The sequence below is a fragment of the Capricornis sumatraensis genome, chromosome 9 (genome assembly GCF_032405125.1).
Source record: "Capricornis sumatraensis isolate serow.1 chromosome 9, serow.2, whole genome shotgun sequence".
In the NCBI taxonomy this organism is placed as follows: Eukaryota; Metazoa; Chordata; class Mammalia; order Artiodactyla; family Bovidae; genus Capricornis; species Capricornis sumatraensis.
In genome coordinates this window covers 79,360,161-79,378,111 of record NC_091077.1, presented here as the reverse complement: position 1 = coordinate 79,378,111, position 17,951 = coordinate 79,360,161, and the positions used below count along the sequence as shown (strand labels likewise).

The following is a 17,951-nucleotide window of genomic DNA, read 5'->3' as shown; positions in this document are numbered from 1 at the left end:
AAATGGTTTTTACAATTTCTTACGAAGTTAAAAAAAAAGACGTCGCCAAATGGTAGGTATAACACAATCCCATTTATACTAAACTTAAAAAGAAATATGCTCAGACACCATAAATATTTTTAGAAGCCTAAAATAATAAACCTTCAAATGAGATTTCCTTGAAGATAGGAATGGAGGGGCAGGGAGTATACTTGGCATTTTTCAACTTTATAATCACTGAATATTTTTACCGAGAGAGTGAATACATTTTGTAGTAAAACACCTGGAAATACTAAATCTATTGTAATCAGTTCAGTTCAGTCACTCAGTTATGTCTGACTCTTTGCATCCCCATGGACTGCAGCACACCTGGCTTCCCAACTCCCGGAACTTGCTTAAACTCATGTCCATTGAGTCGGTGATGCTATCCAATGATCTCATCCTTTGTCATCCCCTTCTCCTCCTGCTTTCAATCTTTCCCAGCATCAGCGTCTTTTCTAAAGAGTCAGTTCTTCACAGCAGGTGGCGAAACATCAGTCCTTCCAGTGAATATTTAGGACTGATCTCCTTGCAGTCCAAGGGACTCTCAAGAGCCTTCTCCAAAACCACAGTTCCAAAGCATCAATTCTTTGGGCTCAGCTTTCTTTATGGTCCAACTCTCACATCCATACATGACTACTGGAAAAACCATAGCTTTCACTAGATGGACATTTGTGCAAATTAATGTCTCTGTTTTTTTAAATATGCTGTCCAGGTTGGTCATAGCTTTTCTTCCAAGGAGCAAGTGTCTTCTAAATTTCATGCCTGCAGTCACCATCTGCAGTGATTTTGGAGCCCAAGAAAATAAAGCCTGTCACTTTATCTCCATTGTTTTCATTGTTTCCCCATCTATTTGCCATGAAGTAATGGGTCTGGATGCCATGATCTTAGTTCTCTGAATGTTGAGTTTTAAGCCAGCTTTCTCATTCTCCTCTTTCACTTTCATCAAGAGGCTCTTTAGTTCCTCTTTGATTTCTGCCATAAGGGTGGTGTCATCTGCATATCTGAGGTTATTGATATTTTCTCCTGGCAATCTTGATTCCAGCTTGTGCTTCATCCAGCCTGGCATTTCTCATGATGTACTCTGCATGGAAGTTAAATAAGCAGGGCGGCAACACACAGCCTTGACGTATTCCTTTCCCAATTAGGAACCGGTCCGTTGTTCCATGTCCCGTTCTAACTGCTGCTTCTTGACCTGCATACAGATTTCTCAGGAGGCAGGGAAGGTGGTCTCATATTCCCACCTCTTGAAGAATTTTCCACAATGTGTTGTGATCCACATAGTCAAAGGCTTTGGCATAGTTAATAAAGCAGAAGTAGATGTTTTTCTGGAACTCTCTTGCTTTTTCTATGATTCAATGGATATTGGAAATTTGATCTCTGGCTCCTCTGCCTTTTCTAAATGCAGCTTGAACATCTGGAAGATCTTGGTTCACGTACTGTTGAAGCCTGGCTTGGAGAATTTTGAGCAGTACTTTGCTGGTCTGGGAGATGAGTGCAATCGTGCGGTAGTCTGAGCATTCTTTGGCATTGCCTTTCTTTGGGATTGGAATGAAAACTGATCTTTTCCAGTCCTGTGGCCACTGCTGAGTTTTCCCAATTTGCTGGCATATTGAGTGCAGCACTTTCACAGCATCATCTTTTAGGATTTGAAACAGCTCAGTTGGAATTCTATCACCTCCACTAGGTTTGTTTGTAGTGATGCTTCCTAGGGCCCACTTTACTTCGAACTCCAGGATGTCTGGCTCTAAGTGAGTGATCACACTATCATGGCTATCTGGATCATGAAGATCTTTTTTGTATAGTTCTTCTGTGTATTTTTGCCACCTCTTCTTAATATCTTCTGCTTCTGTTAGGTCCATACCATTTCTACCCTTTATTGTGTCCATCTTTGCATGAAATTTTCCCTTGGTGTCTCTAATTTTCTTGAAGAGATCTTTAGTCTTTCCCATTCTGCTGTTTTCCTCTTTCTTTGCACTGTTCACTGAGGAAGGCTTTCTTATCTCTCCTTGGTGTTCTTTGGAACTTTGCATTCAGATGGGTATAGCTTTCCTTTTCTCCTTTGCCTTTCGCTTCTCTTTTCTCAGCTATTTGTAAGGCCTCCTAGACAACCATTTTACTTTTTTGCATTTCTTTTTCTTGGGGATGGTCTTGACCATTGCCTCCTGTCCAATGTCAGGAACCTCCATCCACAGTTCTTCAGGCACTCTGTCTATCAGATCTAATTCCTTCAATCTATTGTAAAATGTGCTGTAATTCTTTGCCTAATTCTTGACTGTTCCTTTGCAGAAGGAAATGGAGGTAAAGATTCTGCATGGGATGAACAGGCAACAAAGTTGCCTGATCACCATGCAGCCAATGGAGGGAGGCTCCAGTCAGAGACCTGCCTACAGCCCCACCTGGACAATCAGCTTGAGAAACTGATGAGTCATCTGGCCTCACCCTCCTCATCTGTAAAACAGTTATCAGCCTGCACAAGTGATCTGAACATGGCTTCTTGCCTCAGAATTCTGCCTTGGTTCTACTCAATGATTTCCCTCCTCTTAAATCCTGTTGACCTTGATTCCTCCTCCTGGTCTGCCTTCTGATGGAATAGTCAGAATCAAGGGACTGGTAATTCCATGGTGGTACAGTGGTTATGACCCTGCACTTCCCCTGCTGGGGGCCCAGGTTCAATCCCTAGGCTGGGAACTAAGATCCCTCAAGCCTTGCAGTGCAGACAAAAAAAGAAAGAAAGGAATCAAGGGACCAGCTTCTTGGAAGATGGCAGGTGTTTCTATACTCTCATCATCAGACCCCTTTTTTCCCACCTCACCTCCTACCCTTCTCTCTTCCTCTCTCCTTGAAATAGCCCCTTCAAGTCTAGCCCTGCAGAAAATTCTATACTTTTCCCTTTTCTAAAACCTGAAGGTATTGTGAATTTGAAGATGCATGTTATAGGCAGGACAGGAGGAGGTCTCCATCCTAACACAGCTTTCATATTTCCAGACAGGGCCCACGATGGTGAAAACTCAGAAAAGTACCTCTAGACACACACTGAATGTGTCCTTTCCTACCTGGTTCTCACACCCACCGCAGTGTCACACACACCATTCTACTGAGTTTCTAGGGAGTTTAAACGTAGGTAAGCGCTTTCCCCCTACTACTGAGCTTCTGCACAACATGCAACATCAGATTAAATCACAAGAGTGTAAATAGGAATGGGCATAATTATTGACAATAGGAGAAGCTGATTTTTAGGACAAAACGTTTTGTCCTATTAAATGTGGAACTATTCTGATGGTACCTATAAGAAAGGTCCATTAGGGAGCATACTGACTTCTATCTAAAATTTTCAGCACAAAAAGGATAAGATGCATTTTTATATTGCTGAGAAGAGAACCTTGGAGCATGGAATTAAAGGTCTCCCACTCACTGTCTTATTAAAAAGCAAAACCAAGGACTTCAAATTGATAAAGGTAAAACTGCTTCTCCAGCCATTTTCAGAAGATGAGAAATGCACTGAGTTGTTCTGAGTTAACTTGCTCATCATGAGCCCTCGTAAAGAGCACTGGTTAGTAAGACAATAAATGAACATGTTTTAATTAGAAAATGTGGAATCCAAGCACTTTTGCAGGAAAGAAGATGATAGCTGGAAAGAGACATCAGGGGACTAATAAAAGTTAAGATGCATTCAGTGGCCACAGTGACTCCAAGGTAAAGTCGTGGGATGTTTGAGAAGTGAACCAGAGAGGGTGATGAATCAGAAGGGGATGGGAATTACTCAGTGGAACTTATTCTTTCTGCTTCATAATGGAATCAGTTGTAAACCCCCTGCTGTGTCCAGGCAAGTGAGGTAACCGATACTCTTGAACCTCCCATACTCCTAGCCCTGGCCAGGACTGTGTGCCCAGAAGAGAAAATAATGTAATTAGGCGGTAAGCAAAAGCAGCTAGGCTGGGGCACAGCTAGCACTGAACTTGGCCTGGGTTTTCTTGTCTTTTTTCAGCCTGCCAGCTCTCTACCTTACCGTCTAACACCGTGGTGTTTGGTTATGGCCACACCCTTCTTTCTGTATCTGGTCCTCATAGGCATATGATCCAGGCCTCATCAGTCAACACGGTCCATGCTCCAGACCTCCAGACTGGGTCTGCTGTGGGCATGGGATTCTAGCTGAGTTCCTGGGAGTTTCCTTGAAATATGAAGAGGAAATCCTTTTTCTGTTAGTTTCTAAGCTATGAGAATAGAGCCTGCAGTTCCCACAGAGATCTCACAAAAGGACACCTGCTTAAGAATGAGGTTAGGAAACAGAAAAACAGCTGAGAGAGAGAGAGAGATGCCTAGTACCTGAGTTCAAGTCCCCGAATCAAGTTCTGCCTGAGTTTTGATTTTGTCCCACACCCTACATTACCCCAAGTTGTATCTTCCTGACAGGGCTCCCAACTGGATAACATGCAGTGTCTAAAACAGTGCTTGGCACAAGGCAGGCGTTTAAGAGATGACAATGACTAAAGACAAAACCGGGAACAGCGTTCAGTCCGTCCACACAGTGCAAACATTTTCAATATGGCCACCATCTCTCCTCGCACGGACTCGGAAGTTTAGAAGCTGGACAAGACGATCCCTGCCCTTCTCTGCCTTAGGACAAACAAAAGTGTTCAATATTTTACAGAAAATAAACATGTGCTTAATTTTTAAAAAAATGATTAAATATTATACCATTTCCAAATATACATCAAGTCACTTGCTAATATCTGCAGGGTTTGTGTGGAGCCCTCTCGTCAAACTCACTCACAGAACATCATGGTCAAATTGTCAGGTCTTCAAGACACCTTGTCTCTGACAAAACCCCGTTTCTGTGCTCTTCAAACTGCCTTCATACTTTTGTTCCACCTTCCAGTAATTAATACCCTCCTTTTTCTAATTGTTTAGATAAATTCAAAGCCATCCCCGGGGTCTCCCTTTCCAAGACATCACATGCAGTAAAGTCCTCAGATCTGCCGAGGGTCTTCACACCGGACTAGAGAGATTAACTCATTGGGTTTTGGAGAAAGAGAGAAGAGGTCACTCAGGGTCAGCAAAAATGCAAAAGCTGAGCTGCGCCAGCCTCGGAGCCGTGGACTGAGTACCTCCTCTCAGATCGTTGGCAGCGTTAGATATAAAGTGCATAACAAATGTAATGCAGTTGAATCATCCCGGAACCATCCCCCCACCCCCAGTCTGTGGAAAAACTCTCTTCCACAAAATTGGTCCTTGGTGCCAAGAAGGTTGGGGACCGCGGCACTAAGGTAACTAAGAAAGCACTAAGCTGAACACAAGACACCCACACAGCAGGGCTCCACTTTCAGAGGGCTTTTACATTTATTATCTCACTTTGCTAAGCTTGCTTTCCCCAGGGTCCCACCAAATGCTTAAAAGTGCCTAATATCACCTTATGCTTTCTTATTCCCTGTTCCAAAGTGTAGTGGAGAGGATCTGGGTTGATAGATTTAAAAAGGCACAAAGACTAAGTTCCCTATTTAAAATTCATATCTAAGCACATATCCATGCAAGAGGAAGAATATTTCCTACCTTCTTCCCAGAACCGGATTTTATATCCAGTCCTTCAAGTAATTGCAAAATAATAATAATAAGCTTTTAATCGTCATAGTTGGTGTGCAACGTCTTAACAGGAGGACTAATTTTTGAGCAGTGGACTTAGGGATGCTCCAACCCAGCGAAAGCTTTTAACAAATTGAAAGAGAATTTTAGAACCATCTCACAAATAAAAAAAGGAAGTGCTACTCACTCTCTTTTGAAATATGAGGCAGGCATGCACGCTAAAACACTGAGGACAGAAATTGGAAGCACTTGCTGATTTCTCAAACAATTACTCTGAACAAGAAATGATTCTGTAAGGAATTAAAAACACATGATTTTGAGGCTGATTCTCCGTGGTTAATGTTGTCATAAAAATGGATTATTTGCATACAAGACTTTGGGAACAATCTGAAACTGGTGGGTTTTGGAGGGGGAAAAAAAGCTATCGGAGAAAAAATGCTTCAAGTTGTTTCAGCTCCCTTATCAACCAAAGGGTGCAGTCCTAGCTGAGCACACTGGCTGAGTGCCTTGTGATGGACTGCGATTCCGGGGACATAAGATCCCCAATCACGGAGGCAGGCCAAACCAAGACTAATAAATCAAAGGAAGCTTCAGAAAAGGTGCAGAGCCTACTGCCCCTGCCTGGGAGAACCATGAGTGCCTTATCTGGCTTCTGTGAAAAGAAAAAGATCATTGCGGAGCCAGAATTAGAAAAGCCTCGCACTCCATCAAGTTTCTCCCATCTGAGCCAGATAAAATTTCCTCTGGGGAGGCTTCAGGAAATGCCCCGAGGGAATGACAGTTGATATTAGCTGAATGGGTGAAAGAGCACAGACAGAGATGGAAATACTGGGCTTTTTTCAACTGTGAACTTAACCCGAGAGTCTTTGACATTTACAGACTCAGGGCAGAGGCTTGCACTTCCAAGGCATGACCGCAAGGTGGCCTCAGACTGTAAAAGGGTCCCCGTGGTTCAGGCTGTGGAGGGATGGCTTTTAAAAAACACAAAACATCTTTCTACCCAGAGGCTTCCCCGTGGTAACCCATAAGTAAGAAGTTCAAGTCCCCAGAGCTTTAATAAACTTAACAAGGCTTTAATTTTATAGCGGGAGACACATTTTAAAAGCTGAGCCCTCCTTGTAGACCTCTACCTTCAAGTATGTTTCCAAGTTTGCAAACCATGCCAAGAGCAGACTAGAGTGGTCTTAAATAAGACACAATGCTTGTTTCTTTCCTAATGCACCTTGTAATTTGCACATGAGCCACAACACTTTATTTTCTTATTAATGGGTTTGAGTGTGTTTAACACCGCAAGCCATAAATAGCAAAGCAATGGATTAGATCAGGTTCTCTTTATTTTCCTGCCAATTGTCAGAAAGTGATGTGGGTTATGGGGTACCCCTCCTTACTGGGTTTTTCTCTACCACTCGCCAACACACCCTCAACTCCACCTCCCGCCTCTAACCAACAACCAATCCCTGTCTCCATCAGCCAAGGAAAAAAAAAAAAACACATAGTCTGGTTTCTCATTGGAGAGTGTGCCTATTGAGCAGTTCAGTTATTGAGATTAATAAGCTGCCAGTTTCCAAGGAAGACTAAGAAAACTACAAAATTAAAGTGCACTGCAACGTGAAATGCTGCTGGTGGCCAGGCGGGATCATGGTGTCAAAAAGGCAAGGTAAAGCTATAAACTAAGGCTGAGTTTGAAAAGCTAACCTAAAGGTCTCATTAATTTCCATGTTGCTTCTGATGAGAATTTAGAGGGGGCATAATGTTTTGCAATATGGAGAAATCATGCTGCCTACTGATTTGAAAAGTGTTAGAATGCATTTGGTTCACCCAGAATGAATTCTAGTTTTACACCTCACTCGAAAACATTTAAAAAAATGGCGGGTGGAGGGGCGGAGCAAACAGGTTACCTTGGTTTAATATTCTCAAGATCAAGCTTGTCAGGGATTCTGTCAGAAGATTAATTCTTAGGTAGAAAAATCAATCTGAGAACAAGTGGAGAAGAGTCTTCAGGTTCAGCATGGTGGGGATGTTTCCACAATCTCATTGCTTCTCCATGAAAACCTTATTTACTAAAGGTCATTAGGCTTGATTCCCAAATATGCACTCCCCATAAAGCTTCCAGATGAGGCTAAGATTACTTGGTCTTGAAGATAAAAAGCAGGTTTTCTGAAATGCTGATACCCAAATAGATTCCTGGGATTCCCTGTGCCACTTGTCAAGCCCAACATGCTGCATTCTTGATCAGAGCACTTCCTGGGTGTTCATCACCACTTTCTGAGTGTCTCTACACGAATGATGACCAAATGGCCATCCAGCATACTCAAGACAGTGTGGCTTTCTCCTGCCAACCTGGCAAAGTCCTGTTTGGAAGATAAACCTCCTGCAAATCACAGAGCTAAAAAAAAGTAGCATTGCTTTTTATTTCTGCAGCTTCAATTTACTCTCGCATTTTATGATAGGCAGAGCATTAAACCTCTGAACTCAGCTCACATGTATCCCATGCTGTTGCCACCACGGTCCTCTGAGGCTTTAGATTTACCATTCCAGGTGGCTGTCATTCTTGTAGAGCTGAAGACAAGGGTCCCTTATATCCTGCCTGGCTTATGATTTTGTGAGTGACCAACTCTATGTCCAGTCACAGACTGGGATTCATTCCTCAGATCATTTCTTGCCTCACATCACTTATAATGCATTAACTTCATCATTTCCATGGCCTGGGTAAATTTTAATTGGATAATAAGTATCATTTTGTTTTGTTTTGTTCTTCTAGTTTCAAAGATATTATCATGTGACGGGAATATGGCACGTGGAATCAGGTAGACCCAAGTTTCAATCCCAGTCCTGCCACCTACTTATTTGGAGATGTGCAGGTAATTTCATCTTCTCAAGTCTCAGTTTTCATTTATTTAAAATAGGGATAAGTAACATATACTCAACAGAAGAGTTAAAGGGTTCAATGGGATCATGCCTGTAAAACTAAGTATTGAGCAAAAACTGGTTGATAAAGTTGTTATTCACAGAACTATACAATCAAGTAGAATAACTAAGTTGAAAAAAATTTCTGGAGAGTTTTTTTTTTTTTTTTTGAAAGAGAAAAATCAACTGCTAAGAACTTTGGATACAGTGAAAGTGAAAAGTGAAAGTCGCTCTTGGGTCTGACTCTTGTGACCTCGTGGATTATACAGTCCATGAAATTCTCTAGGCCAGAATACTGGAGTGGGTAGCCTTTCCCTTCTCCAGGGGATCTTCCCAACCCAGAGATCAAACCTAGGTCTCTAGCATTGCAGGTGGATTATTTACCAGCTGAGCCACAAGGGAAACCCAAGAAAAGTGGAGTTGGATACACTAACTATGCTATTATTTGTAAATGGATGTGCTTCTATGTTACATCTATTATTTTAGAATCAGAATAAGTCTGGCCAATAACAGCAACTCAATACTCTTGTTGCCTCAGAGATTTAAGAGGTGGAAAACTGAACTTGTTTTCTAAGTGACGTCACTATTCACTCAGCCTCTTAAGTAAAAAAATTGGGTATTGTGCTCGCGTCTGTCTAACCTACATCCTGACATTCCAGCCATCATTAATCTCACTGATTCTACCTTCAGTACATTCCCCATAACTCTGAATGTTCACCTTCTGGTCAGATTGGTGGGAGAAAGGCAGACAGCTCTGATACTGCATTTCCTAATGGAAACGCCACTGTTTTTCATCTTAACCATGACTGTATTCTCCAAATTGCATCCTCAGTCTTATTGTACCTCTCCCCAACCCCCTACCTATGAACCATAAGGCAGCTACTATAATTGAAAGCAAAACAAAACCATTTATATATTACTTCAGCCTTCTGTTTAAAATGCTTCAGTGATCTTTCACTGTTTTGGGGGAGAGTCCAGAATCTTTAAAGCAGCCCCAAACCATGCTCTGTCCTGCCCTTGCCTGCCTTTCTAGTTTGCTTTCTCTTCCTGGAATCATAGCACTTCTCCTCCCACTGGATCATGGTTTTCACCACCAAGAACATTCTTTAAGTCTAATTAACACCTACTCATCCTTCGGGCTCAGCTTATATGCCAGTTTCTCCTGAGTCTGGCTTCTCTATACCTCACATGGCACTTAATACATTTGTCATTGTAGGGTCACAGGCCTGATCTTTTGCTCACATTCTGTCTACAGCCTAGAATCTACAAAAAGACACGGACTTGCTTTTCTTCTTCTTCAATGCCTGGCATCTCGTTGGGTCTCATAGATGTTTCTCTAATGAGTAATGGATGACCATTTCAAAAAGTAACTTGCAAACTTGTTTGCAGCTTGAGGATCCTCACGGCTACTCTGGTATTCTGGGGCAAAAGCAGACTCAGAGGGAAGTTTTGTTCTGCTTAGGGATTTTCTTTAGTGACCTGCTACCAGAGAGAGATTCTGAGAAAGAAGCTTGCTTCAGCAAAATGCACGATGGAAGAGAAGTTAGGTTCTGTCACTGAGCTACTTTTTACTACTTTAGACTAAGAGATGCTGACTTCAGAAACTCCCAAAGAAGCAGCTGGCCAGAAAGATCCCTGACCTTGTTGCTCTCAGGAGAAGAAGGAGGAGATACGTGGTATCAACTGAGAATTACCCATGGACCTTGTTCTAAGACCTTCTGCAAGTAGGCTGAGAGAAAGATGGTTGAGGAGAGTGATTTTGTAGACCATCCAGGCTGTTTGCAAATAGTTCCTCTGCCCTATGTTTTGTTTCTCTTGGCTTATATTATGGTTTACACATGAACTGATTGTTTTGGGTAGCATGCATTTATATGCATTTTTTATTTATATGGTTAACATTGATACAGAACTTTCCTTATAAGCTTTTTTTGTCTTGTGTTAAATTCCAAATTTGTACAGTGCTGTTTTCTGGCTATGCCTCCTTAACCAGCACCTTGATTCTACTTGTCACAGAACAAAAAATGGAAAAAGCACAGTCCAGGGAAGATCTAACATGCCTCATTAAGACTGATGGGAACATCAACAAGCAATGCAGGGGGCAAGGGCTTGTAACTTGCTGGTCTAAAGAAACACCTTGGATTTGGCTTGGAGTCTCTGGGGTGGCAGAATGCCTACCCATCACCTTCCAGAGTTATGAAATTCTTCCATCATGCCCAGAAGTCTAGATTAATGAGATCGGGGGTGGTGAAGTTTTGTTTGTAAATTTCCATTGCACTTTCACAGTTGATGACTATATCATAATCAGCCTCCAGAATGTCTTGCCTTCAATGGTTCTCTCTCTCCGATGTGGTTTATCAATTCTTATTTGATATGAAAGACATGAATGGGAATCCTAGTAATGATATCATTACCCCAACTTAAGAGCTTCCATTTCCTACATTTGCTCGGTGGGTAAGAAAATGACACCATTAAATTAACAATATTTCAGCTTTGGAGTGAGGGAAATAGTTCACTTCTACAGTTTCCAAGACTATACAGAAAAATCACTGAAGGATGGGATCAAATAGTGCCATAATCTTTGATTTTTTTTTCTCCACTTATCTACTAGGTAAAACTCTTATTTATCCTTCCAAACCCAGCTTAAATAGCCCCTCGGCTGGAAAACTTTTCCTGAACATCCTGGAATAGTTAATTATGATGTCAACTGTCCAACCACTGTAACTTACAGACTTCTATTATTGTAAACACTGCATGATCTTTCTGTTTATGTGCCTATATCCTTTTTTAGGCTGTATGAGCTCTAAGGGAAGAATACATGTTTTAATCATAATCTCCCCAGTATCTAACATAGCACTTAGTATTTTCAAGAGACTCAGTAAATATTTGCTAATAAGAGGCTGAATAAATAATATTTAAAAGAGAAACATAAAGTTCAACAATTCAATACAAGACCAGTTGCACACCCAAATTACATGTATTCAGTTCTATGGATGGAATTTCAAATATCTGGGTTTGATTTTAGTAATGGCCCATCTCAAGGGATTTACATTCTCTAATTCTTGGCCCTTGAATGTACTGATCAGAGAACATCAGATACTGTTCTTGCCTTCTGATAGGCTTCAAGGTTTTGGCCATTTTATTAACTCTTCAAGCTTGCTTCCTCTAAAAGCACTGAGAAACTCCAATCCTAGGAGAAATGCTAAGTATTCTAATAACCTGAAGATGGACTCGACAGGTTGGAAGGCATGTTCTGGGAGAACTTCAGGAGAGCAGGAAGGGGGTATGCTTGGTTTGCTGGTCCTCTCCCCCAGATCTTTTCAAGGGAAATATTTATTGCCAATCACATCAGCATGTGATGGGTGACACGAGATACCCTCATGCAATGCATGTGTTCTCATCACCAATAAGAGACTCCTTGTGAGGAATGGATATTCTGATGGGTCTTTCCCTGATGGTGTGACAATCAAGGCAACAACTGTAGGTCTGTGATCCGATATCTCACCACCTTATGTGTGGAAACCACCAGAGTTCCATCCAGTGTCTCATAATTTACCATCTCACTGACGCTCTAGAATGCTTGCAAGTTACGTTGACCCCCAAATCTACATTCTGAATTTTTAAAATGGTGACCACAATGATTTCTTCCTACTTCACTGAAATGCTCCCAGGCTTGAGACAGTGCATTTAAACCACTAATATTGGCATATACAAAGTACACAATAAAAACTAGTTAGTATTGGTGATGGTAGTCCTCTTTTTTCCTTTTTCTCCTTCTTTTTCCCAATATCTATTACATTTCTTCTACCCTTTCTCCTCCTCCTCCATCTTACTCACTGTGCATAGCCTCATGTCTAGTGACTATTAATATTTTTCAAATAATGGTCTGTTAACGTGAAAATAGACTGACTAGTACCCAACAAACTCTATAGCAGTTCATAAATATAAGGAAGAAAAAAGAAAATCTTATCCAGTCTTAAAGCCCACCGCCATCTATGAAAATATACTGAGTTAAGCCTGGTAGACTAGTTAGCTTTCAGCCTGGAACCCTTCCATAAAGCTACTTATTAGTGGGTTATTATATCAATGCAAATGTTCAAACCTATCTATTGTATATAATATATGCATATCGTTTCTACTGAGTTTACTTATTGTAACCCTTAGAGATTAAGAAATCACCTACACTGGTTACAAATCACCTACACTGGTCAGAAAATAAAATGCATTAAAGTTTGAAGTGACTATAGTGACCGTGGTGTTCAACGCATTCAAGATCTTATTAATAACACAAAAATATTAGAGATAAACAACATGAAATGCTGTGGTTTGCATAATTATTTCCTCACGCAGACAATTCACTGTCCATTACCAGAAAGAGTACAGATTATTTTTGTCTTTAAACCTAAGTTATTAAAGTTTAAAAACTATGTGAGAACTTCCTAAAGGTTCAATACGAATTAGCCCCATTCTCTATTGGTCTCGATGGTTCTTCTGGGCTAGGAAACAGTGACTACTGAAGCACCCACACCATGAAAGTGCCTGGGGATGGAAAAACAAGACCATTCCAATATCTGGTCCACCCACTGCCAATTACATTGTAGCCTGCCACGCTGCGACCAATGCCCCTTCTTTCAGGTCACTAAGGCAAGGGTGATTTTGGAAGACCAGAAGCAAAGGTGAGAAAAGGACAGAAGCAAACACAAAACAAAACAAAGCCAGACCTGGAGATCACTTTCCGACTCTTCCCTTTCAACATAAATGCTGCCCCTTTTTTCTTGTTTGTTTTTTCCTACACTGTTGTTTGCCCCTCAGGCATCAAGCTGTTAAAAAGTGTGTACAGGAGGGATTAAAGAGAGACTGCATGTTGGATGAAATATAAATTAAAATTATACTTCTGTCAGTCTGGAATCGGGGATTGTTTCTCAAGGTCTCCCCAAACACTTAATTTCAAATGAGTCTTCATTTATTACTTCAGGAAAGGCTAAATGCATAATTTATCAGCAGCTTTCAGTCAATATACCCTTATAAGCATGTTTCCCATGAGCCTTTGTGTAAAAATATGTTATGCTAATTCTATTAGTTGGATACACAGGAGCTGTCGAAGAAAGTAAACATGCATTAAAAGGAGACACGTGTGAACAAAAGAAATACCTATCAACCTGCAGTCCAGGGTGGAATCACCAAGGGAACAGCCAGAGCTGGTCAGCTTGTCCCACAACGTAGGTGGGGTTTTCACCCCACTAGAGCTCTGCGCCACCCCGAGGCTCTGGGAGGGTGAGGCAGGAAGGAGGCATGTGTGATCATGATGGGGACTTACCGGGTCTCCAGCGGCACGTTGCTGTTCAGCACCCAGCTGTCCTGAAGCTGAACGGACTCGGGCGTGGTGGCCAGGTCATTGGGCGCGGGAGCCGGGGCGTGGATCTGACTCCGCCGGTTGGTCAGCGAGTTCCTGTTGAGGGAGTTGGCGGACGAGTGGTGATGGGACAGCGTGTGGTTGTGCGGGGGTGGCAGAGGGGGCCTCAGAGTCGACTGGCTGTGGTGGTTTGGAGGGCCTGGGAAAAGAGGAAGGAGAAATGGCGGTCAGGGGCTGCCGGCCACCGCGAACACTCTATCTGGAACCAAAGCCTTGATATTGACGAGTGCTGAACATCACCAACCAGAAACGCAGGTAACACTACATCAAGCATCCTAGGGTCAGTTACTAATAAACAGTATGCCTTGATTTGCCTTTAGGTAGGCATCAAATGATGAATGAGAAGCTAGGTGAGCCAAACCAGGCTGGTGAGGGCTGACCAGTGGGAATTATTCGAAACTTATTAATTCCACAAGGAAAGTCATGTGACATTCAAGGATGACCATTGTTGTAACTGGAGAAGGCAATGGCACCCCACTCCGTACTCTTGCCTGGAAAATCCCATGGATGGAGGAGCCTGGTAGGCTGCAGTCCATCGGGTCGCTAAGTCGGACATGACTGAGCGACTTCACTTTCACCTTTCGCTTTCATGCATTGGAGAAGGAAATGGCAACCCACTCCAGTGCTCTTGCCTGGAGAATCCCAGGGACGACGGAGCCTGGTGGGCTGCCGTCTATGGGGTCGCACAGAGTCGGACACGACTGAAGTGACTTAGCAATAGCAATTGTTGTAACAAGTTCCCAGCCCGTTTCCTGGTAAGCCAGGATACCCCATACATTCTTTAAACAATGTCCAAAAAGGGAGGAGGGAGTGGGCTTCCCTGGTGGTCCAGTATTAGGCGCCACACTTCCACTGCAGGGTGCGTGGGTTCCATCCCTGGTTGGGGAACTCCTACATGTTGTGACGTGTGGCCAAAATAAAGATAAAAAGAAATAACGGCATGGCATCTTTCTGAAGGTATAAAAATATAGCATATTGGAAGTCAGGGAGTAGCAACTTTAAACACCTATCAGGGGCCAGGCAGGAAAGTGAAGTGGACTGAGGTGAACGGGAGCAGGTAGGGAACAGCCTTCACTCAGATCAAGGCTCACGTGGCTATTTAGGGGTTAGAGATCAAGGCAACTGATCTTCCAGTTTTTCTAGGAAAGCTGAAGATCTGGACTTTTAGAGTTTTTTAAAAAAATGTTGACAATGAAGATATATATGCGTGTGTTTTTGGTATGTGTATTTATATATATATATATACACACACATATATATGTATACACACATATATATATATATTTTATATATACACACACACACACACATATATATATATATGTACATATGACTACATATGACTTCCCTGGTGGCTCAGATGGTAAAGAATCCACCTGCAATGTGGGAAACCCTGGTTCGATCCCTGGGTCAGGAAGATCCCCCAGAGAAGGGAATAGCAACCCAAAATGGTACCCCACTCCAGTACTCTTGCCTGGAAAATCCCCTGGACGGAGGAGCCTGGTGGGCTGCACTCCATGGGGTCGCTAAAACTTGGACACTACTGAGCGACTTCACTTTCACTGTTCACTTTCATGCATTGGAGAAGGAAATGACAACCCACTCCAGTGTTCTTGCCTGGAGAATCCCAGGGACGGGGGAGCCTGGTGGGCTGCCGTCTATGGGATCACACAGAGTCGGACATGACCGAAGTGATTTAGCGGCAGCAGCCAGTATTCTTGCCTGGAGAATTTCATGGGCAGAGGAGCCTGGCGGACTACAGTCCATGGGGTCTCAAAGAGTCGGACACAACTGAGCGACTAACACTTTCACTTTTACATTTATACACAATCACATGTATATATGTATACCTTTTTAAAAATGAGAGTTAACAAAACACACCTATGAGCTCACTCAAATCAGGGGCTTGATAACATCTGTCCTCTGAGAGATGAACCCTGAGGACTCAGTCTCTGGAGAAAGTCAGGGTTGATGACCCTTACTCAAAATTGCATCCTAGTTTCTAATCCTGAAACCCTCCATCCTTGCAGGAAAATCACACAAAGGACAACCACACCCCTCTACATATTTGCCTGTAAATATGACCAAGGATGACAATCCCATCCATGGTTTTCCTGGCAATCCGTTCTCCATCTACAAAGTGAAATATTTTAAGCGTAATGATAATGAGAGCCGTTCACTATGCAGTGCAAGCCTATAATTTGGTTTTAATGGCTGCTGAAACATGACTTTTAATTTGTGTCCTTTGAGAAAGTTTATTTTTTGAAGCCTCCAGTCGGGCTTGGCAGCCCACCAGGTGACTGCCGAGCCTTGTCATTTTGGCCCCTGCCAACTTTGAAAATCCTCAGCCCCTGCTGTCCTGGCTCTAAGAAGTTGGCTCAAGTCATTTAAACAAGCAATTTGACACAAATTTCAACTACTTGTCTCCTTATGTGGCCAGGCTACATCTCCAAAAGGTGTAATCTACATTCCATGGCTCCTGGGAAGCTTGCAGAAACGTTCTGAGAGAAAGGCAACATGTCAAGAAGATACTAGGTTTGGGGAGCATAGTGACCATTGCAAACAGAAAGAAAAATGCAGAGGAAAGTGGTTCCTCGAAGTTTGTGTCTCTGGGCTGAAATTATTTGGGTGATTTTTTTTTTGGGGGGGTGTTGTGTATGGAAAAAGACAACTAAAACTAAAACCCAGTGGGAAATGCCACCATACAGTTGTATAGATTTTTAAATCGCGTCCTCCAAATGAACCTGTTAATTCGTATTTTCCATTCTGCACCACTGACATTTTAAATATAACTTTGAGGGAGTTTCATTGCTGTAGCAGGCTATTATATTTTCTGGCATTGTTGTCTGTCTTGCAATGTATTATTATATAGTTATTTAGCATTTGTCTGTCTTGTATTAGTGGAAAGAGGGGAGAAAAGGGGGTGAAATGATGTAATAATAATCCTTCAGAGATGCTATCTAAGCCCCTCACACAAGGTTAATGAATTCTCATGCCTTTCTTTCTCCCCCTCTCAACTCCAATCCAAGTGGTGTCATTATTCTCCATTAGTTAGGTAATTATGAGCCTTGCCTCGGGAAGGCAAGATGAATCAGAGTACAAGCGAGAACCCCTCCTCCCCAGCCCCGAGCCCTAACTTTGCATCTCCCTCGGCCCTCAGCCTCCACCCTCCAGCTCTCCAGCTACACCCTCCCAAAGTACAAAGAGGCCCTGTGAGGGATTTCATTCACTAAGTGAGACACCAGGACCCTCCTGCTTCCGGTCTGTTCACCCTGACCTGAGATTTCTCTGCCTGCTCCAGCCTGGGTGGTCTTTTCCTGTCCATCTGTGTTCCCTGTGGGTGGAATTCCTGTGGGTGTCTTCCTGCGGACACAGCCGGCGGTGGTGCTCAGGGGGGAACGGAAGCACCCACCTGGGTGTTGTATGGTATGTTTCCAACAGACAGACGGTGAGTTTTCCAATTAATTGCAAGACATGTCAAATTCTCCATTTCTCCTTAAGAGAAGGCCTAGGGTTTCATGGTGGGGTGCGGGTGAGGGGGTGGTTGAGGGATGGAGAGGACAAACAGGAGAAGATAAACAAATACTCAACTCTCCACTCACCCGGCCCTCCTATAAAGCCGCAAGCTCTTTGCATATAAATCAAATGACCAATAGCAACAACAGCACAGTGGTCCCCCCTCCTCAGTATTGAAGGACGCTCTCCTTATACTGTCGCTCATTTCCGCTGTGACACTGGTCATATTTGCTCATTTATCTATCTATTCAAAACTCAAACTTTTGAACTAGGAGCAGGAGCTAGAAGGAAAAGATACTGACAAGAGAGGCAAATGCTGTCACTGGGGATAAACAGAACGGTGCAGGAGCAGTGCAGGGGGCACTGAGCCAGCGGTTAGGAGATAATATCTAAAGAATTGGGTTCAGGGATCAAGTCTGCCCACTTTTGGGTTATGGGAACTTAGGCCTCAGACTTCATTTCTCTAATTATCAACATCCTTATCTGTCAAATGATGAAAACAGCAGTAACCACCCATAAG

The 17,951-nt window shown here is 42.7% G+C and overlaps 1 protein-coding gene across 9 annotated transcripts in view; it reads right to left on the bottom strand.

Annotated features, from left to right (window-relative positions):
* The window catches only part of TENM2 (teneurin transmembrane protein 2), a 1,060,439-nt gene that overhangs the window by 329,280 nt on the left and 713,208 nt on the right, over window positions 1–17,951 (bottom strand). For 6 of the 9 annotated variants that reach the window (XM_068980690.1, XM_068980691.1, XM_068980692.1 and 3 more), the window contains one exon: window positions 13,820–14,054. In XM_068980690.1, coding sequence (XP_068836791.1) covers window positions 13,820–14,054 — 235 coding nt within the window. The remainder of the gene's footprint in view (window positions 1–13,819; window positions 14,055–17,951) is intronic. The other 3 variants (XM_068980696.1, XM_068980697.1, XM_068980695.1) reach the window with 2 other exon arrangements.